This window comes from Rattus rattus, chromosome 11 (assembly GCF_011064425.1).
Source record: "Rattus rattus isolate New Zealand chromosome 11, Rrattus_CSIRO_v1, whole genome shotgun sequence".
In the NCBI taxonomy this organism is placed as follows: Eukaryota; Metazoa; Chordata; class Mammalia; order Rodentia; family Muridae; genus Rattus; species Rattus rattus.
This window is the reverse complement of record NC_046164.1, coordinates 97696459-97710282: the sequence shown is the minus strand read 5'-3', so window position 1 is coordinate 97710282 and position 13824 is coordinate 97696459. Positions and strand designations below refer to the sequence as shown.

General features: G+C 42.5%; 1 protein-coding gene across 3 annotated transcripts in view; it reads left to right on the top strand.

Moving 5' to 3' along the window:
* Positions 1–13824, top strand: part of Sptbn1 (spectrin beta, non-erythrocytic 1) — a 172283-nt gene that overhangs the window by 136860 nt on the left and 21599 nt on the right. For all 3 annotated transcript variants that reach the window (XM_032917109.1, XM_032917110.1, XM_032917111.1), the window contains 4 exons: positions 3016–3106; positions 10140–10286; positions 11088–11351; positions 13322–13546. In XM_032917109.1, the coding sequence (XP_032773000.1) occupies positions 3016–3106; positions 10140–10286; positions 11088–11351; positions 13322–13546 (727 nt within the window). The remainder of the gene's footprint in view (positions 1–3015; positions 3107–10139; positions 10287–11087; positions 11352–13321; positions 13547–13824) is intronic.

Sequence of the window (13824 nt, the reverse complement as noted above, 5' to 3'; positions counted from 1 at the left end):
TTGACATAGAACCCAGCCAATTCACCATCTCCCACGGGTTAGTGTCACCAGGTCATTTCATGCCTTCGTTCAAACTTAGAAAGCTGTGTCACAGCCACGGGACAATGGTGAGAGGTGGAAGGAAGTGGAGGACATCACTGCACAGGGCACCTTGCTGACCAAAGAAACAGTCACTTGAGAAGCTTCTTCCTGCTCCCTTCCCTCTTACTTCATCCATGACCCTAATTTGAGGGCATTTCTAAGTTTTCCTTTCGTGAGTCCCACATGTCACCAGGAAACCTTTCAGAAATGGGAACTATCTCTGTTTTGTGACACAATCTTACTCTTAAGCCCAGGCTGACCTCAGACTCACAGCAATCCCTTCCTCGTCATGGGAACACAGGCATGTACAAGGCCTCCATACAAGGCGTCAGGGTCAGTTTTATCTGAGAGTGTACTCCGTAAAGGCCAGGCTCACCCCCATGCCCACACTCAGCAGTGTCTTTGGACTTGGACCTCCTTCATAATATTACTGTCAGTGAAACATTCTTAAGCACAGAAATCTGCATTCCTGAGACTTCGCTACATAAGAAGTGCATTCAGATTCTGCCTGCTGGTTTTCTCTGTTAAGGAGGAAGTTGTCATTCTTTTATTTCAGTGAGCATCAGAATGCACATTCTGGTACTACCAATGGCAGTCTCTGCTTTTGTGGCATTTGCATAGGATGCTTCAAGGAAGGGAATGAGTTTCTTTTTTTTTTTTCAAGACCTGTGATTAGGAGAAGACTATTGCATTTTACCACTATGTGCAGCTTAAATGATCTTCCACGTGCAGATTTGCTTATTAAATTCCCCTGTAAGTAGCTGGAATTTGAGGATAAGGGCTGTTTAGAAGTGTTCTTGACATTCCTTCCCAATGAACATTTCTAGATGATTATTCCTTCAGCTCAAGTTCATTGATGTCTTGCTTTAGTTTGTGGTTTCTAATAAAGAATAGCAAAGGCAGAATATCGTCCTACTTTTAAGTGTTAAGATCCCTTTGTCCATGGGAACCTGCAGGAACCCTTTCAACTAAGAACAAAAGTCTATCCAACATTTTTTAAAGATTTACTTATTTTATATATATGAGTACACACACTGTATTCAGACACAAAGAGGAGGGCATCAGATCCCGTTGCAGATGGTTGTGAGCCACCATGTGGTTGCTGGGAATTGAACTCAGGACTCCTGGAAGAGCAGTCAGTGCTCTTAACCACTGAGCCCCTTTTATCCAACATTTTATCCTTTCTTTCCTTTTTTTTTTTTTTCTTTTCTTTTCTTTTTTTTGTTTGTTTGGGTGGTGTTGTTTGTTTGTTTTTTGAAGGCAGGATTTCTCAGGCCCTGGCTGTCTTGTAACCTGCTCTGCTTCCCAAGTGCTAGGATTAAAGGTGCACGCCACCATTGCCCAGCTGTTTCTGATATTATAGCCCTGGAATGGGGAGCGGTTTCTTCAGGTCCTTGGTGGATGATGGCTGAAATGTCAGGGACTGCTGTGAATTGCATTGTCAGCACGCAGTGAGGGCGTCCTTCTTCTGATGGACTTTGCACTCAGCACTTTGTATATCCTGAACTTTTCTTACTCACTTGTACTGCTCGCAGGAATGGAGGACATTCCTGTTCCCGAGGCTCATGCAGCAAAGAACTGCTTTGCGAATCACAGTGGAGGCCCAGCTCTTCCTGTGAGCCTCCGACTGAACCTTGAACTTCTGATTCCCTGCCTATGGCGTAGTAGTATTGAGATTACAGGCATGCACCACCTTGCCATCTTGTGTGTTGCTAAGGAATAAACAGGGTGTCCTGCATCTGGGTAAGCAAGTACTCCACCAGCTGACCTACACCTCCAGCTTGTATACTGATCTTTCCACTTTATCCCCCACTTTAGCCCTCCACTTCACACCCTCAAGGTAGCCAGGCTTTCTTGCAAGGGTTACTAGGAGCCTGAGGACTTGTCTTTGTGCATACTTGTTGATCTTTACCACTAAGCAGCAGCCGTCGTTGCATTAGTAGCCCTTTGCTAAGATTCGCTGCTGGTCCAGTTTCTCAGACTTGTGCCTATGGCACGAGAAAGATATTTGCCAGCAGGTTAGGATTCGAACTGAGCACCTGCTTCTCATACCACCAACTACTTAGCAACAAGTTAGCAACAACTTCCAAATCTCACAGGTTTGGGACTTTGGTTTTTGTAGTTTTTTGGTTTGTTTGTTTGTTTGTTTGTTTGTTTGTTTGTTTGTTCTTTGTCTTAAGGTTTTGGGATTTTACTTAAAATCTTAGCTGCCCCATCAAGAGTAGAACTGAATAAGCATGTGACCCCACAGGGCTGAACTTTTTCTTTCGTGGTGTTTGGTGTGATGACTTCCCAAGATAAGAACTTATCAAGAAAATATTCCTTAAGGATTGTCAAGCTGGGTGTGGTAGTACATACTTTTTTTAAATTCTAGTACTCAGAAGACAGAGACAGGCCTTTGTGAGTTCAAGGCCTGCTCTTAAAAAGAGAGAGAGAGAGAGAGAGAGAGAGAGAGAGAGAGAGAGAGAGAGAGAGAGAGAGAGATAACTGCATGACTAATTTTTATTATTTACTTATTTCAGTGCTATTAACTAATAGGCCGCCTCTCTGGCCCCCCAAGAATTGCATACTATGTGTATTTTTTTAACCTTGTATGAGTTTCTAAAGAAATGAATTTCCATTTTTTTTACATTGTCAATAACAGGGTCTTGTGCACAGTGCACACTCAGATCTTCTCTTCTAGAATTAGATTCATTTAAATGCGTGCAGTGACTGTCATTAGCCTATTGTATGTTTTTGACAGACATTTGGGTCTCTTTTGCACTTCCTGTGGCTTACCCATTTGGAGGATGCTAAAATTTCTCCATTTTTGCCTCTGTCAAATACTTCCAAACTGTAAGCAAACACTTCTCCATACACATAAAAACCCAGGGAAGAAATCAGCTTGTAAATTCTACATCTAATTATTTTTAAATTATTTAATTCTTTTGACAGGCACAGAAAGAATCGAGAAGCAGCCAGTGAACTTTTGATGAGGTTAAAGGACAACCGTGATCTACAGAAGTTCCTGCAAGATTGTCAAGAGGTAAGTTCCCCTTCAGTCATCCTCTGTGGCTTCCCACAGTAGCCAGCCAGCAACGGAGCAAAGCAATTGAATCTTGAAATCAGGGAAGCTAGAAGTCTGTTAGGTGTCTGTGGTTATGGGTTAGGGCGCCATGCTCCTGTCGGCCCACTGGGGGAGCCATGTATATCACCAGCAGTTTAGATTGTCCATTCATCTACGTTTTAGGGTATTGTAGACTAGGGCTATATTTAAATTAGCTACATGTGCCCATTTCATTTTAAGTTAAAATTCAGAGCATATATCTTGCAAACAACTGCTATGTCTTAACTCTTTGAAATAAGGTACATTTAAACACTGTGGTAGGAAATAACTTACTAAATACTAAAACCGTCTCTATAGATTGAAAACCAGGGGTATATGAGCTAGAGAGATGCTTGTTGGTTAAGAGCAACTGGTTTGCTCTTCCAGAGGATTCATGTTCCCTTAGACTCACAACTGAAATTGTGAGTTCCTGAAACTCCAGTTCCAGGAAGTCTGACCCCTTCCTTGACTTCTGCATGCGCTGCCAGCACGTTACAGCTGCAGAGAAGACACCTATAAACATAATAAAAGTAGATAAAACGTTTTAGAAAAACAGATTTTTCCTTCCATATTTCTTCTTCATTAAGACCTTAAAAACAGAATTTAGGCTAAGTGAGACTCTGCCTATCAAAGACCAAGTTTTAACATGGGGTGATAATCTCATGATTCCCCTCCCTGATAAATGCATAAACAAACTTTGAAAACTGAAGTTAACCAATAAAATGTAGTCTCTCTGCAAGCTAGCTGGGGAAAAGCATGTAGCAAACTCCATATGTGTGAATTCACGAACACATCCTATCTGCCAGAGAACTACAGTGGAATTCAGTCCTCTCTAGTTTACTAGAATAAATTTCCTTGGACCCCCAAATGGGAGGAGGAGCATCCACAAGAGAATATAGGGACCTGAGGGCCAGGGACCAGGACAGAATAGTCTAACTCATTACGAACATCTTGTAGGTGAACATATAGGTATATGTTCAAAGAAGTGCGACAGACATCTTAGATCTTTTGCAATAAAAGGCATTCGTGTCCAGTAACAAGACTGTAAACCTTATAATATGATCTGGCAAATAAATCTTAAAAAAGGACACCCCTAAACTATATTGCTTAGATTCTGTCAGCCTTAAGCACCCATGTTAGGAAAAACACTTCTTCCTAGTGTCAGGTGGACACAAATAACTATACACCTACTCACTCAAAGATGAATCCGTGTTCCAAGGTCAACACAGAGCAGTTGTGCTTCGAAGGGAGCCAGTGTGTGGAGGAGAGAAGCACCCACTACACATGGCTTTCCTTGTATCACCCTGATGTTTGCCTTGAAACAGACATCATCTGAGACTGTTCCTTCAGCCAGAGAATTGATGGAATCTGTTATACCTGCTTTTTTTGTTATGTATGTAACATATGTGAGTGAGACAGTGCCATACTGTAGTTTAAACCAGCCTGGAACCAACTTCAAATTAAATTATAGATATTAGCCACTGCCCTAGTCTTGCTTTCACTTTTAAAGGGCAAGTTAATATAATTGATTGGCAGAACCATGGTAAAGCCTAGGCTAAATCTGAGGAAAGATGTGTAGCTTTCTACCTGGCTGTGTGCCAAGTCCCCCTGGTTCTATGTCTCTTGTTTTGCTGTTGCTCTTGAGATGCCTTAAGCTTGGCACAGCCACAGGGACTGCTGAGAATGTTGGATGTCCCACACACCATATAGTCAGTGTATGACTAAACTTAGGACAGGTGTGCTGGTTTCGAGAAGTGTCACACATCCCTGTACTGCAGACATCATCAATCTCATTTAAATATACCTAGTTAACTGAGGCAAGGATTTTAAGATCTGCCTTTATTGCCCCCATAAGGACTGAGGGCAGCCATTGCACTAGAATACATTAGAACGGGACCTACTCCCTTGCTCACCTCAAATGCCTATGTGGGGAACATTTTAATCTTACAGTGTGGTTTTGGTGGAGTGTCCAAAAAATTAGATGATCTAAAAGCTGTAGCTGACTGGTTTATTCTCTTAGAGTGTATTTCTAATTTTCTGAATGGTTTGGTTATTTGGGGGATTTTTGTTCTCTTTTCCCGGAAAGGCAGTATAGACCTGTCTGGCACAGGACTTAGTTCTGTACTGAGCCTTGCTCAGTGATTAAAGCATTTTTCTTTCTTTCTTTTTTTCCGTCTGCACAGTGATCTTTTGTGCAGAGAATGAGTATATTCTGACATGACCTTTGGGAATGACCACAATAATCACTTAGGTCTAGGTCCAGAACGGTGACTGAGGGCCGGATCTACCTAGTTCCGCAGATCCTTTATCTGCAGGGTGGTATGTTGAGCAAAGAGCACTCTGGTTTATAAGTGTTATTGATGTAGCGCTTACTCCTTTAAAAAAAAAAAAAAGTCCTACTTGTGTGTTATGAATAGTGGAAATATGCGTATGTCCCTGGCACTTTTGATCAACAGATACCCTCTATTGTAGGAGACCTCTTTGTGCACTACACATAGGAATTTTTATCATTTGGTTTTCTTTCTTTTTCTTTTCTTTTTATATTATTTTTTGTTAGATATTTTTTATTTACATTTTAAATGTTACTCCTTTTCCCAGTTTCCTGGGCATAAGCCCCTATCCCCTCCCCCTTCTTCTATAAGGGTGTTCCCCTCCCCAACTGCCTCCTCTTCCTGCCCCCCATCCCCGACATTCCCTTAGACTGTGGTGGGGGGGTGAACAGCCTTGGTAGGACCAAAGGCTTCTCCTTCCATTGGTGCCTAACAAGGCCACCCTCTGCTACATATGCAGCTGGAGCCATGGTTCAGTCCATGTAGTCTTCGGGTAGTGGTTTAGTCCCTGGGAGCTCTGTTTGGTTGGCATTGTTGTTCTTATGGGGTTGCAGACTCCTTCAGCTCTGTCAATCCTTTCTCTAATTCCTCCAACAAGGACCCCTTTCTCAGTTCAATGTTTTGCCGCTAGCATTCGCCTCTGTATTTGCCATGTTCTTGCTACGCCTCTCAGGAGACAGCTATATCTGGCTCCTATCAGCATGCACTTCTTAACTTCATCAGTCTTATCTAGTTTTCGTGGCTGTATATATATGGCCTGTATACCCATGTAGGGAAGGCTCTGAATGGCTGTTCCATCAGCTCTGCTCCAAACTTTGCCTCCATATCCCCTCCTATGAATATTTTTGTTCCCCCTTTTGAGAAGGAGTAAAGCATCCACACTTTGTCCTCCTTCTTAAGCTTCATGTGGTCTATGGATTGTATCTTGGGTAATTTGAGCTTTTGGGCTAATATCCACTTAGAAGTGAGTACATGCCATGTGTGTTTTTCTGTGATTGGGTTACCTCACTCAGGATGATATTTTCTAGTTCAATCCATTTGCCTATTAATTTCATGAAGTCATTGTTTTTGATAGCTGAGTAGTACTTCATTGTGTAGATGTACCACATTTTCTGTATCCATTCCTCTGTCGAAGGGCATCTGGGTTCTTTCCAGCTTCTGGCTATTATAAACAAGGGTGCTATGAACATAGTGGAGCAAGTGTCTTTGTTGTACATTAGAGCATCTTTTGGGTATATGCCTAGGAGAGGTAGACCTGGATCCTCAGGTAGTGCAATGTTCAGTTTTCTGAGGAACCTCCAGACTGATTTCCACAGTGGTTGTACCAGCTTGCAATCACACCAACAATGGAGGAATGTTCCTCTTTCTCCACATCCTCATCAGCATCTGTTATTGCCTGAGTTTTTGATATTAGTTATTCTGACTGGTGTGAGGTGGAATCTCAAGGTTGTTTTGATTTGCATTTCCCTGATGTTAACTAAGGCTGTTGAGCATTTCTTTAGGTGCTTCTCAGCCATCTGATATTCCCCAGCTGAGAATTTTTCGTTTAGCTCTATGCCCCCTTTTTTAATAGGGTTATTTGGCTCTCTGGAGTCTTAACTTCTTGAGTTCTTTGTATATTTTGGATATTAGCCCTCTACCAGATGTAGGATTGGTAAAGATCTTTTCCCAATCTGTTGGTTGCTGTTTTGTCTTAATGATAGTGTCCTTTGTCTTACAGAAGCTTTACAGTTTTATGAGGTCCCATTTGTCAATTCTTGATCTTAGAGCATAAGCCATTGGTATTTTGTTCAGGAAATTTTCCCCAGTGCCCATGTGTTCAAGACTCTTCCCCACTCTTTCTTCTATTAGTTTGAGTGTATCTGGTTTGATGTGGAGGTCCTTAATCCACTTGGACTTAAGCTTTGTACAGGACGATAAGAATGCATCGATTTGCATTCTTCTACATGCTGACCTCCAGTTGAACCAGTACCATTTGTTGAAAATGCTATCATATTTTCATTGGATGGTTTTAGCTCCTTTGTCAAAGATCAAGTGACCATAGGTGTATGGGTTCATTTCTGGGCCTTCAATTCTATTCCATTGATCTACCTGCCTGTTTCTGTACCAATACCATACAGTTTTTATCACTGTTGCTCTGTATACAGCTTGAGGTCAAGGATGATGATTCACCTAGAAGTTCTTTTATTGTTGAGGATAGTTTTCCCTGTCCTGGGTTTTTTGGTTATTCTCTTCTGGTCCTGTCTATTTGGAGTTCTGTAGGCTTCTCGTATGTTTATGGGCATCTCTTTCTTTAGGTTAGGGAAATTTTCTTCTATAATTTTGTTGAAGATATTTACCGACCCTTTCCCTCTCTTCTGTACCTATTATCCTTAGGTTTGCTCTTGTCCTGGATTTCCTGGATGATTTGGGCTAGGAACTTTTTCCGTTTTACATTATCTTTGACAGTTGTGTTGATGTTATCTTCTGCTCCTGAGATTCTCTCTTCTATCTCTTCTTGTATTCTGTTGGTGATGCTTGCATCTATGACTCCTGATCTCTTTCCTAGGTTTTCTATCTCCAGGGTTGTCCCCCTTTGTGGTTTCTGTATTGTTTCTATTTCCATTTTTAGATCCTGGATGGTTTTGTTCAATTCCTTCACCTGTTTGGCTGTGTTTTCCTATAATTCTTTAAAGGATTTTTGTGTTTCCTCTTTAAGGACTTCTACCTGTTTACTTGTGTTGTCCTGTATTTCTTTAAAGGAATTATTTATGTCCTTCTTAAAGTCCTCTATCATCATCATAAGATGTGATTTTAAATCCAACTCTTGCTTTTCAGGTGCGTTTGGATATCCAGTATTTGTTTTGGTGGGTGAACTGGGCTCTGATGATGCCACGTAGCCTTGGTTTCTGTTGCTTAGGTTCCTGTGCCTGCCTCTCGCTATCAGGTTGTCTCTGGTGTTAGCTTGTCTTACTGTCTCTGACATTGGCTTGACCCTCCTATAGGCCTGTGTGTCAGCTGTTCTGTAGACCTGTTTTCTTTCAGCAGAATCTGGAAACAGAGTTGCTCCTGTAGTTATGTGATCAGAAGCCTCCTTGTGGTTCTTACCTCTGCTCTCAGGTGTGTAGACTCTCGGTGCAGGTTGAAACCTGAAGGGTCCTACCCCTGACTGCTCTTAGGTCCCTGTGCTCATTAGGGCAAAGATGGCACTAGGCAGTTTATTCTTGGGTCAGGCTTGTGGGAAGAAAGTAGTTGTCTTCTCTGAGTTCTCAGGATTGTCTGCACTTCTGAGGGTCCAGCTCTCTCTCCCCCACGGGAATTGGGTGCTCCATTTGGTTTTCTTTCTTCTCTTTTCTTAGATTGGACGCATGTCCTTAGTGTGTCACATTTTAGCCGCCTAGATTGCTGGGAAACAGTTAAATTCTCTTGAACTTGAAAATGTACTGTTTTTATTGTTATTTCACCAATTAGTAGTCTTCCATTACAAAGGATTTGCTTTGATCTTTGCCCTTGCCAGTTCTCCTTCATGGTAAATGGCACAAGAAAAATGGAGCCAGTACCTAAAGTTTGTATCCATTCTCGAAGTTACTCTCTTGTGACCTGCTTTGCCCTCCTTGACAATTTATAAAGAACAGCCACTGCTGTTGAAGCAAATACATGGGAACCTTCCTTTCCCAGCAGCGCCAGGGTACAGGCTTTGGGAACAGGTACGGTAAAGGGTGGACTTCGAGACATGAAGCCGTGAAGATGTTCAGGTGCACACCCACAGTGAGCAATGACTGCTTTAATCGTAAAGCTTACTGTCACCCACCCAAGTGAAGTGAGGTGGTCCCTGAAGACACTTATAACCCCACTGTGTTTGGACTCCATTGCCTCTCATAATTCACTTTAGTCCATCAGCAGCTGGCAAGCTTTGTGTGGCTTTCAAGAATTCACTTTCTTCAAGAGTCAAGTTCTGTGAAGTGTTCTCAGTCTGAATGGAAGGTTCCTTAGGCAGCTAGAGGTGAAGGTGATTTAGAATTGACAGAGATGAAGAATGACATTGTCATTGCATTAGCTCTGTGGTGAGCAAGTTGTTCATGCTCTTTGACATCCCACAGATCACCCGTCAGAGACATGAGTGAGTTGTTTGGTTCTTGGTTTTTTCGAGACAGGGTTTTTCCTTGTAGCCCTGGCTGTTCTGGAACTCACTCTGTAGCCCAGGGTGGGCTCAAACTCATGGAGATCCACCTGCCTTTACCTTCCAAGCTCTGAGACTAGAAACATGCATTACCACAGCTCTGCAGATTGTTTTAAAATGTATAGTTGCCAGATGAATTAAACGACAGTCATAGTTAGCATGCTATAGTGGTCAGAGGTATCTGGGGAAGAAACTGCTTGTGTTTTGAACTAGTAAGAGCAAAACTACCACTCCTTTTTGGGAAAAGCTGACCGAGAGTGCTGTTGAGTTTAAAAGCTGCTTTGGAGTTTTTATACTTCTGGGTTTAATGTTAGGTCCACCATTTGTATCAAACTTGGCTCCAGTAGGGGCCAGAGGCGTAAAGCAAAATATTTGCCTGTCTTTTGACATGGAAAATGTAATATATCACAAATGCAATCCTTTCTGGGTGAAAGGTTAAGTCTATGATGACAGCTTCTAAAAACTTGTTGCTGTTCTACCCTAGCTGTCCCTCTGGATCAATGAAAAGATGCTTACAGCTCAGGACATGTCTTATGATGAAGCCAGAAACCTGCACAGTAAATGGTTAAAGCATCAAGCATTTATGGCAGAACTTGCATCCAACAAAGAATGGCTTGACAAAATTGAGAAGGTGGGTCAAGTTTGGTGAGACTGTTCCCTTACCCTCCTTTCCACATTGTGGCCTTGGCAAGGAGGAACATATAAACACAGGGAAGAGGAAGGGGGAAATAATTTCCTTTTATTTGGGGGTAGAGTCCTATGTCATCAATTACATAAGTTACATAGCCAGTAGCAATCCCCTGCTTCCACTTACAGTTTCTGACGTCTGTCCCACAGCAGACAGAGAAGCAGAGACCCAGACCTATGACTCGGCTTATCTTTCAGTGGCTACCAAGTGATCAGTTGATACTGATGGACCATGTCCCTACCTTCCTCATGGCTACTGGCCATACACCTGTGTTGCTTTATGGGCAGTTTTATCAGATGCAATTGCATAAATTTTAAAATGCTGTATATTTTAAGTCTTGTGTGGGGGTAGAAGTGGTGTGACTACTATACACCAGGCACTGTGTTGATCCTCGCACTGTATATTCACACAGAGAGACTGTACACTGTGTGTTTCTCACATTCCTGTCCCTTTACTGTCAGACTCCTAAGAATTAAAAAATTACGTTATATATGGCCTTTGGAGCCTGACGTTGTAGGTTATTAATAATACATTGCCCCAGTTGAAATTGTTAGAATATGCAACACTTAATTGCTTACATCACCCGGAAGAATGTGCACAAGACAACTGTTCATTTTACTGAGCAGTAGCTCCCCGGGCCAATTACAGACCAAATGTCTCAGAGTTTGAGTTTTGTTTTTTCACAGTGACATCTATTCTCTCGCAAGCTATTTATTTTTAATCTCATTGGTTTGTGTTTTCCAGGAAGGAATGCAGCTTATTTCAGAAAAGCCAGAAACAGAAGCTGTGGTGAAGGAGAAACTCACTGGTTTACATAAAATGTGGGAAGTCCTTGAATCCACAACCCAGACCAAGGCCCAGAGGCTCTTCGATGCGAACAAGGCTGAGCTCTTCACGCAGAGCTGTGCAGATCTCGACAAATGGCTGCATGGCCTGGAGAGCCAGATCCAATCTGACGACTATGGCAAAGACCTCACCAGTGTCAACATTCTGCTGAAAAAGCAACAGGCAAGTGGGCAGGACCGTACTGTAGATTTAGTTGTTTCCTCCTCTTCCTTACAGATCCAGAGTCTTTGTCTTTCCTCTTCCATGAGAAGGGATTTTGCCACCAGAGAAGTGCTTGCCCTGCCAGCAGTAGACTGTTTCAGTCAACTTCAAAGATTAACTAGTAAAATTGTTAAGTGTCTGTGCACAGGGATTTTTCTTTTAACATCTAGTTGATGAGTATTATTACCATCCAGTGGTTGCATGAGATATTCATCCATATGAATAAAAATAATCACATTTATTTTCTTCCCATGTAGTATCTTAAATAGGTGATGGTTGAACTGAACTGTTTGCTGTCTACTCTGAATTACTCTCTACTTCGTAGATGGTAAAGGAAATAAAATTTTTTTTTTTTTTTTTAATATCGTAATAGGTGATTCTGAGGGCAGGTGACTTTATCCTGAACTAATGAGAAAACAGTTGTATTAAAAGTATATCAGCAGATATGACCTGGAGAGATGGCTCAATGGTTAAGAGCGCTGCTCTTCCAGAGGTCCTGAGTTCAATTCCCAGTAACACATGGTGGCTCACAACCATCTATAATGGTATCTGATGTCCTATTCTACGGTGTGTGAAGACAGCTACAATGTACTCATATTGCTTTATGGGCAGCTTTATCAGATGCAGTTACATAAATTTTAAAATGCTGTATGTTTTAAGACTTGTGTGGGGGTGTAAAATAAACATCTTTAAAGAAAAGGAAAAAAAAAAGTACACTGTCGGGAACCAAGTGATGGCTTAGCTGTGGAGAGCAACAGCTGCTCTTCCAGAGAACGAATGTTCAAGCCCCAACGCCCATCCGCAGCTGTTGGTAACTCCAGTTTCAGGGGACCCAGCACCTTCTTATGGCTTCCACATGCACTTGGCACACAGACATGCGTGTATCGACGGCATGCTTTTGGGAGCTGGTTCAGTCAGTAAAGTTGTTTTTCTTATAAACTAAGGATGTGCTTATAATCTCAGTACTAGGGAGGCAGAGTCAGACCATGTAGTCTAGCCTAATTGATCAGCTCCAGGCCAATGAGAAGGTGGGTGCCTTTCCCAAGAATATCACCCGTGCTTATCCGGTGATATCTTGGTCTCCATATGCAGTATACACAGATAGTCACATGGTCACAAACATGCAGGCACACACCTAGCTTGTCCTGAAACAGTGGTGTGGTGGGTAGAAGCCAGGCTAGCCTCAAACTCAGAAATTGACATGCCTCTGCCTCCGAGTGCTAGGATTAAAAGTATGCACCACCACACCCAGCTACACTATTTCCTTTTAAAGGTAGTAGTGGTCCACTTTTCCAGTGGCTCCGCTCCTAAGTATTTTATGATACGTAAGCCCAGCAGTTTTACTTAGAACTGCCGGTCTTGGCTAAATGCTGAGCCTGGTTTTTTTCATTCAAAAGGACATCAGCCTTTTGCTTCAAGGTTGGCTATTTTGCTTTTGGAGTTACTGTGCATTAATTAATTTAGACCAGTGGCGTTTAGTTCTAGCTGCTGCCTCTTCCTGGAAAGGTTACGTTAGCCTCAGCTGCATACACTTTTGTTTCCATTTTTGCCTGTTTCCTTCAGTGAATAGCTGCTGTTCCCTCATTATCTAGCATGATTCTAGTCAGATCTCCAGTTGAAGAAATGAAGATACTATTATTTCTTACCAGAAGGAGCTGGACCCTCAAGAGTGCTCTCCTTTCTAATAGAAAAGCTGACTTCTATGTAGGCATAAGCAACTCTTGTCTCCCTGTCTTTAAGTCCCCAGAGACTGGATGTTTTAAGCATTAGCCAGTAAGCTAGAGTACTCACTGGTACTCCATTCCTTGGCCTCTCTGCTGTGTAAGTTTCTATTCCTCAGTTAAGCCTTCCACCTTAGCTAGCGCCCAAAACAAAGTTCCAGATGGAGCCTCTGTGTTTCTTCTGGCTCTGATGTACTCTTGCTCCCTTAGATGCTGGAGAATCAGATGGAAGTGAGGAAGAAGGAGATCGAGGAACTGCAAAGCCAAGCCCAGGCACTTAGTCAGGAGGGGAAGAGCACAGATGAGGTGGACAGCAAACGCCTCACCGTGCAGACCAAGTTCATGGAGCTTCTGGAGCCCTTGAATGAAAGGAAGCATAATCTGCTGGCTTCCAAGGAGATCCACCAGTTCAACAGGGATGTAGAGGACGAGATTGTGAGTAGCCTTCAAGCGTCCTGGAGCAAGTGGTTCATTTTCAGTTGGATTACCTCAAACTGAGTCATTGACTTGAGCCCTCATAGCCCGCCCTCCATGTTGTAGTGCTCTGTCCCCTCACATGCACACATGGAAATGCACTCTCTGCCAGGATTTTAATGCCACCAGAATCAGACTTAAACTAACCACAGGGCTCACAGAGTGGCCCAACACCAAGGATGTCCAAGAGTATATCCTGGCCCCTCTGAGGAAAGGCTGAACCTTCCTTTCTAGAGCTC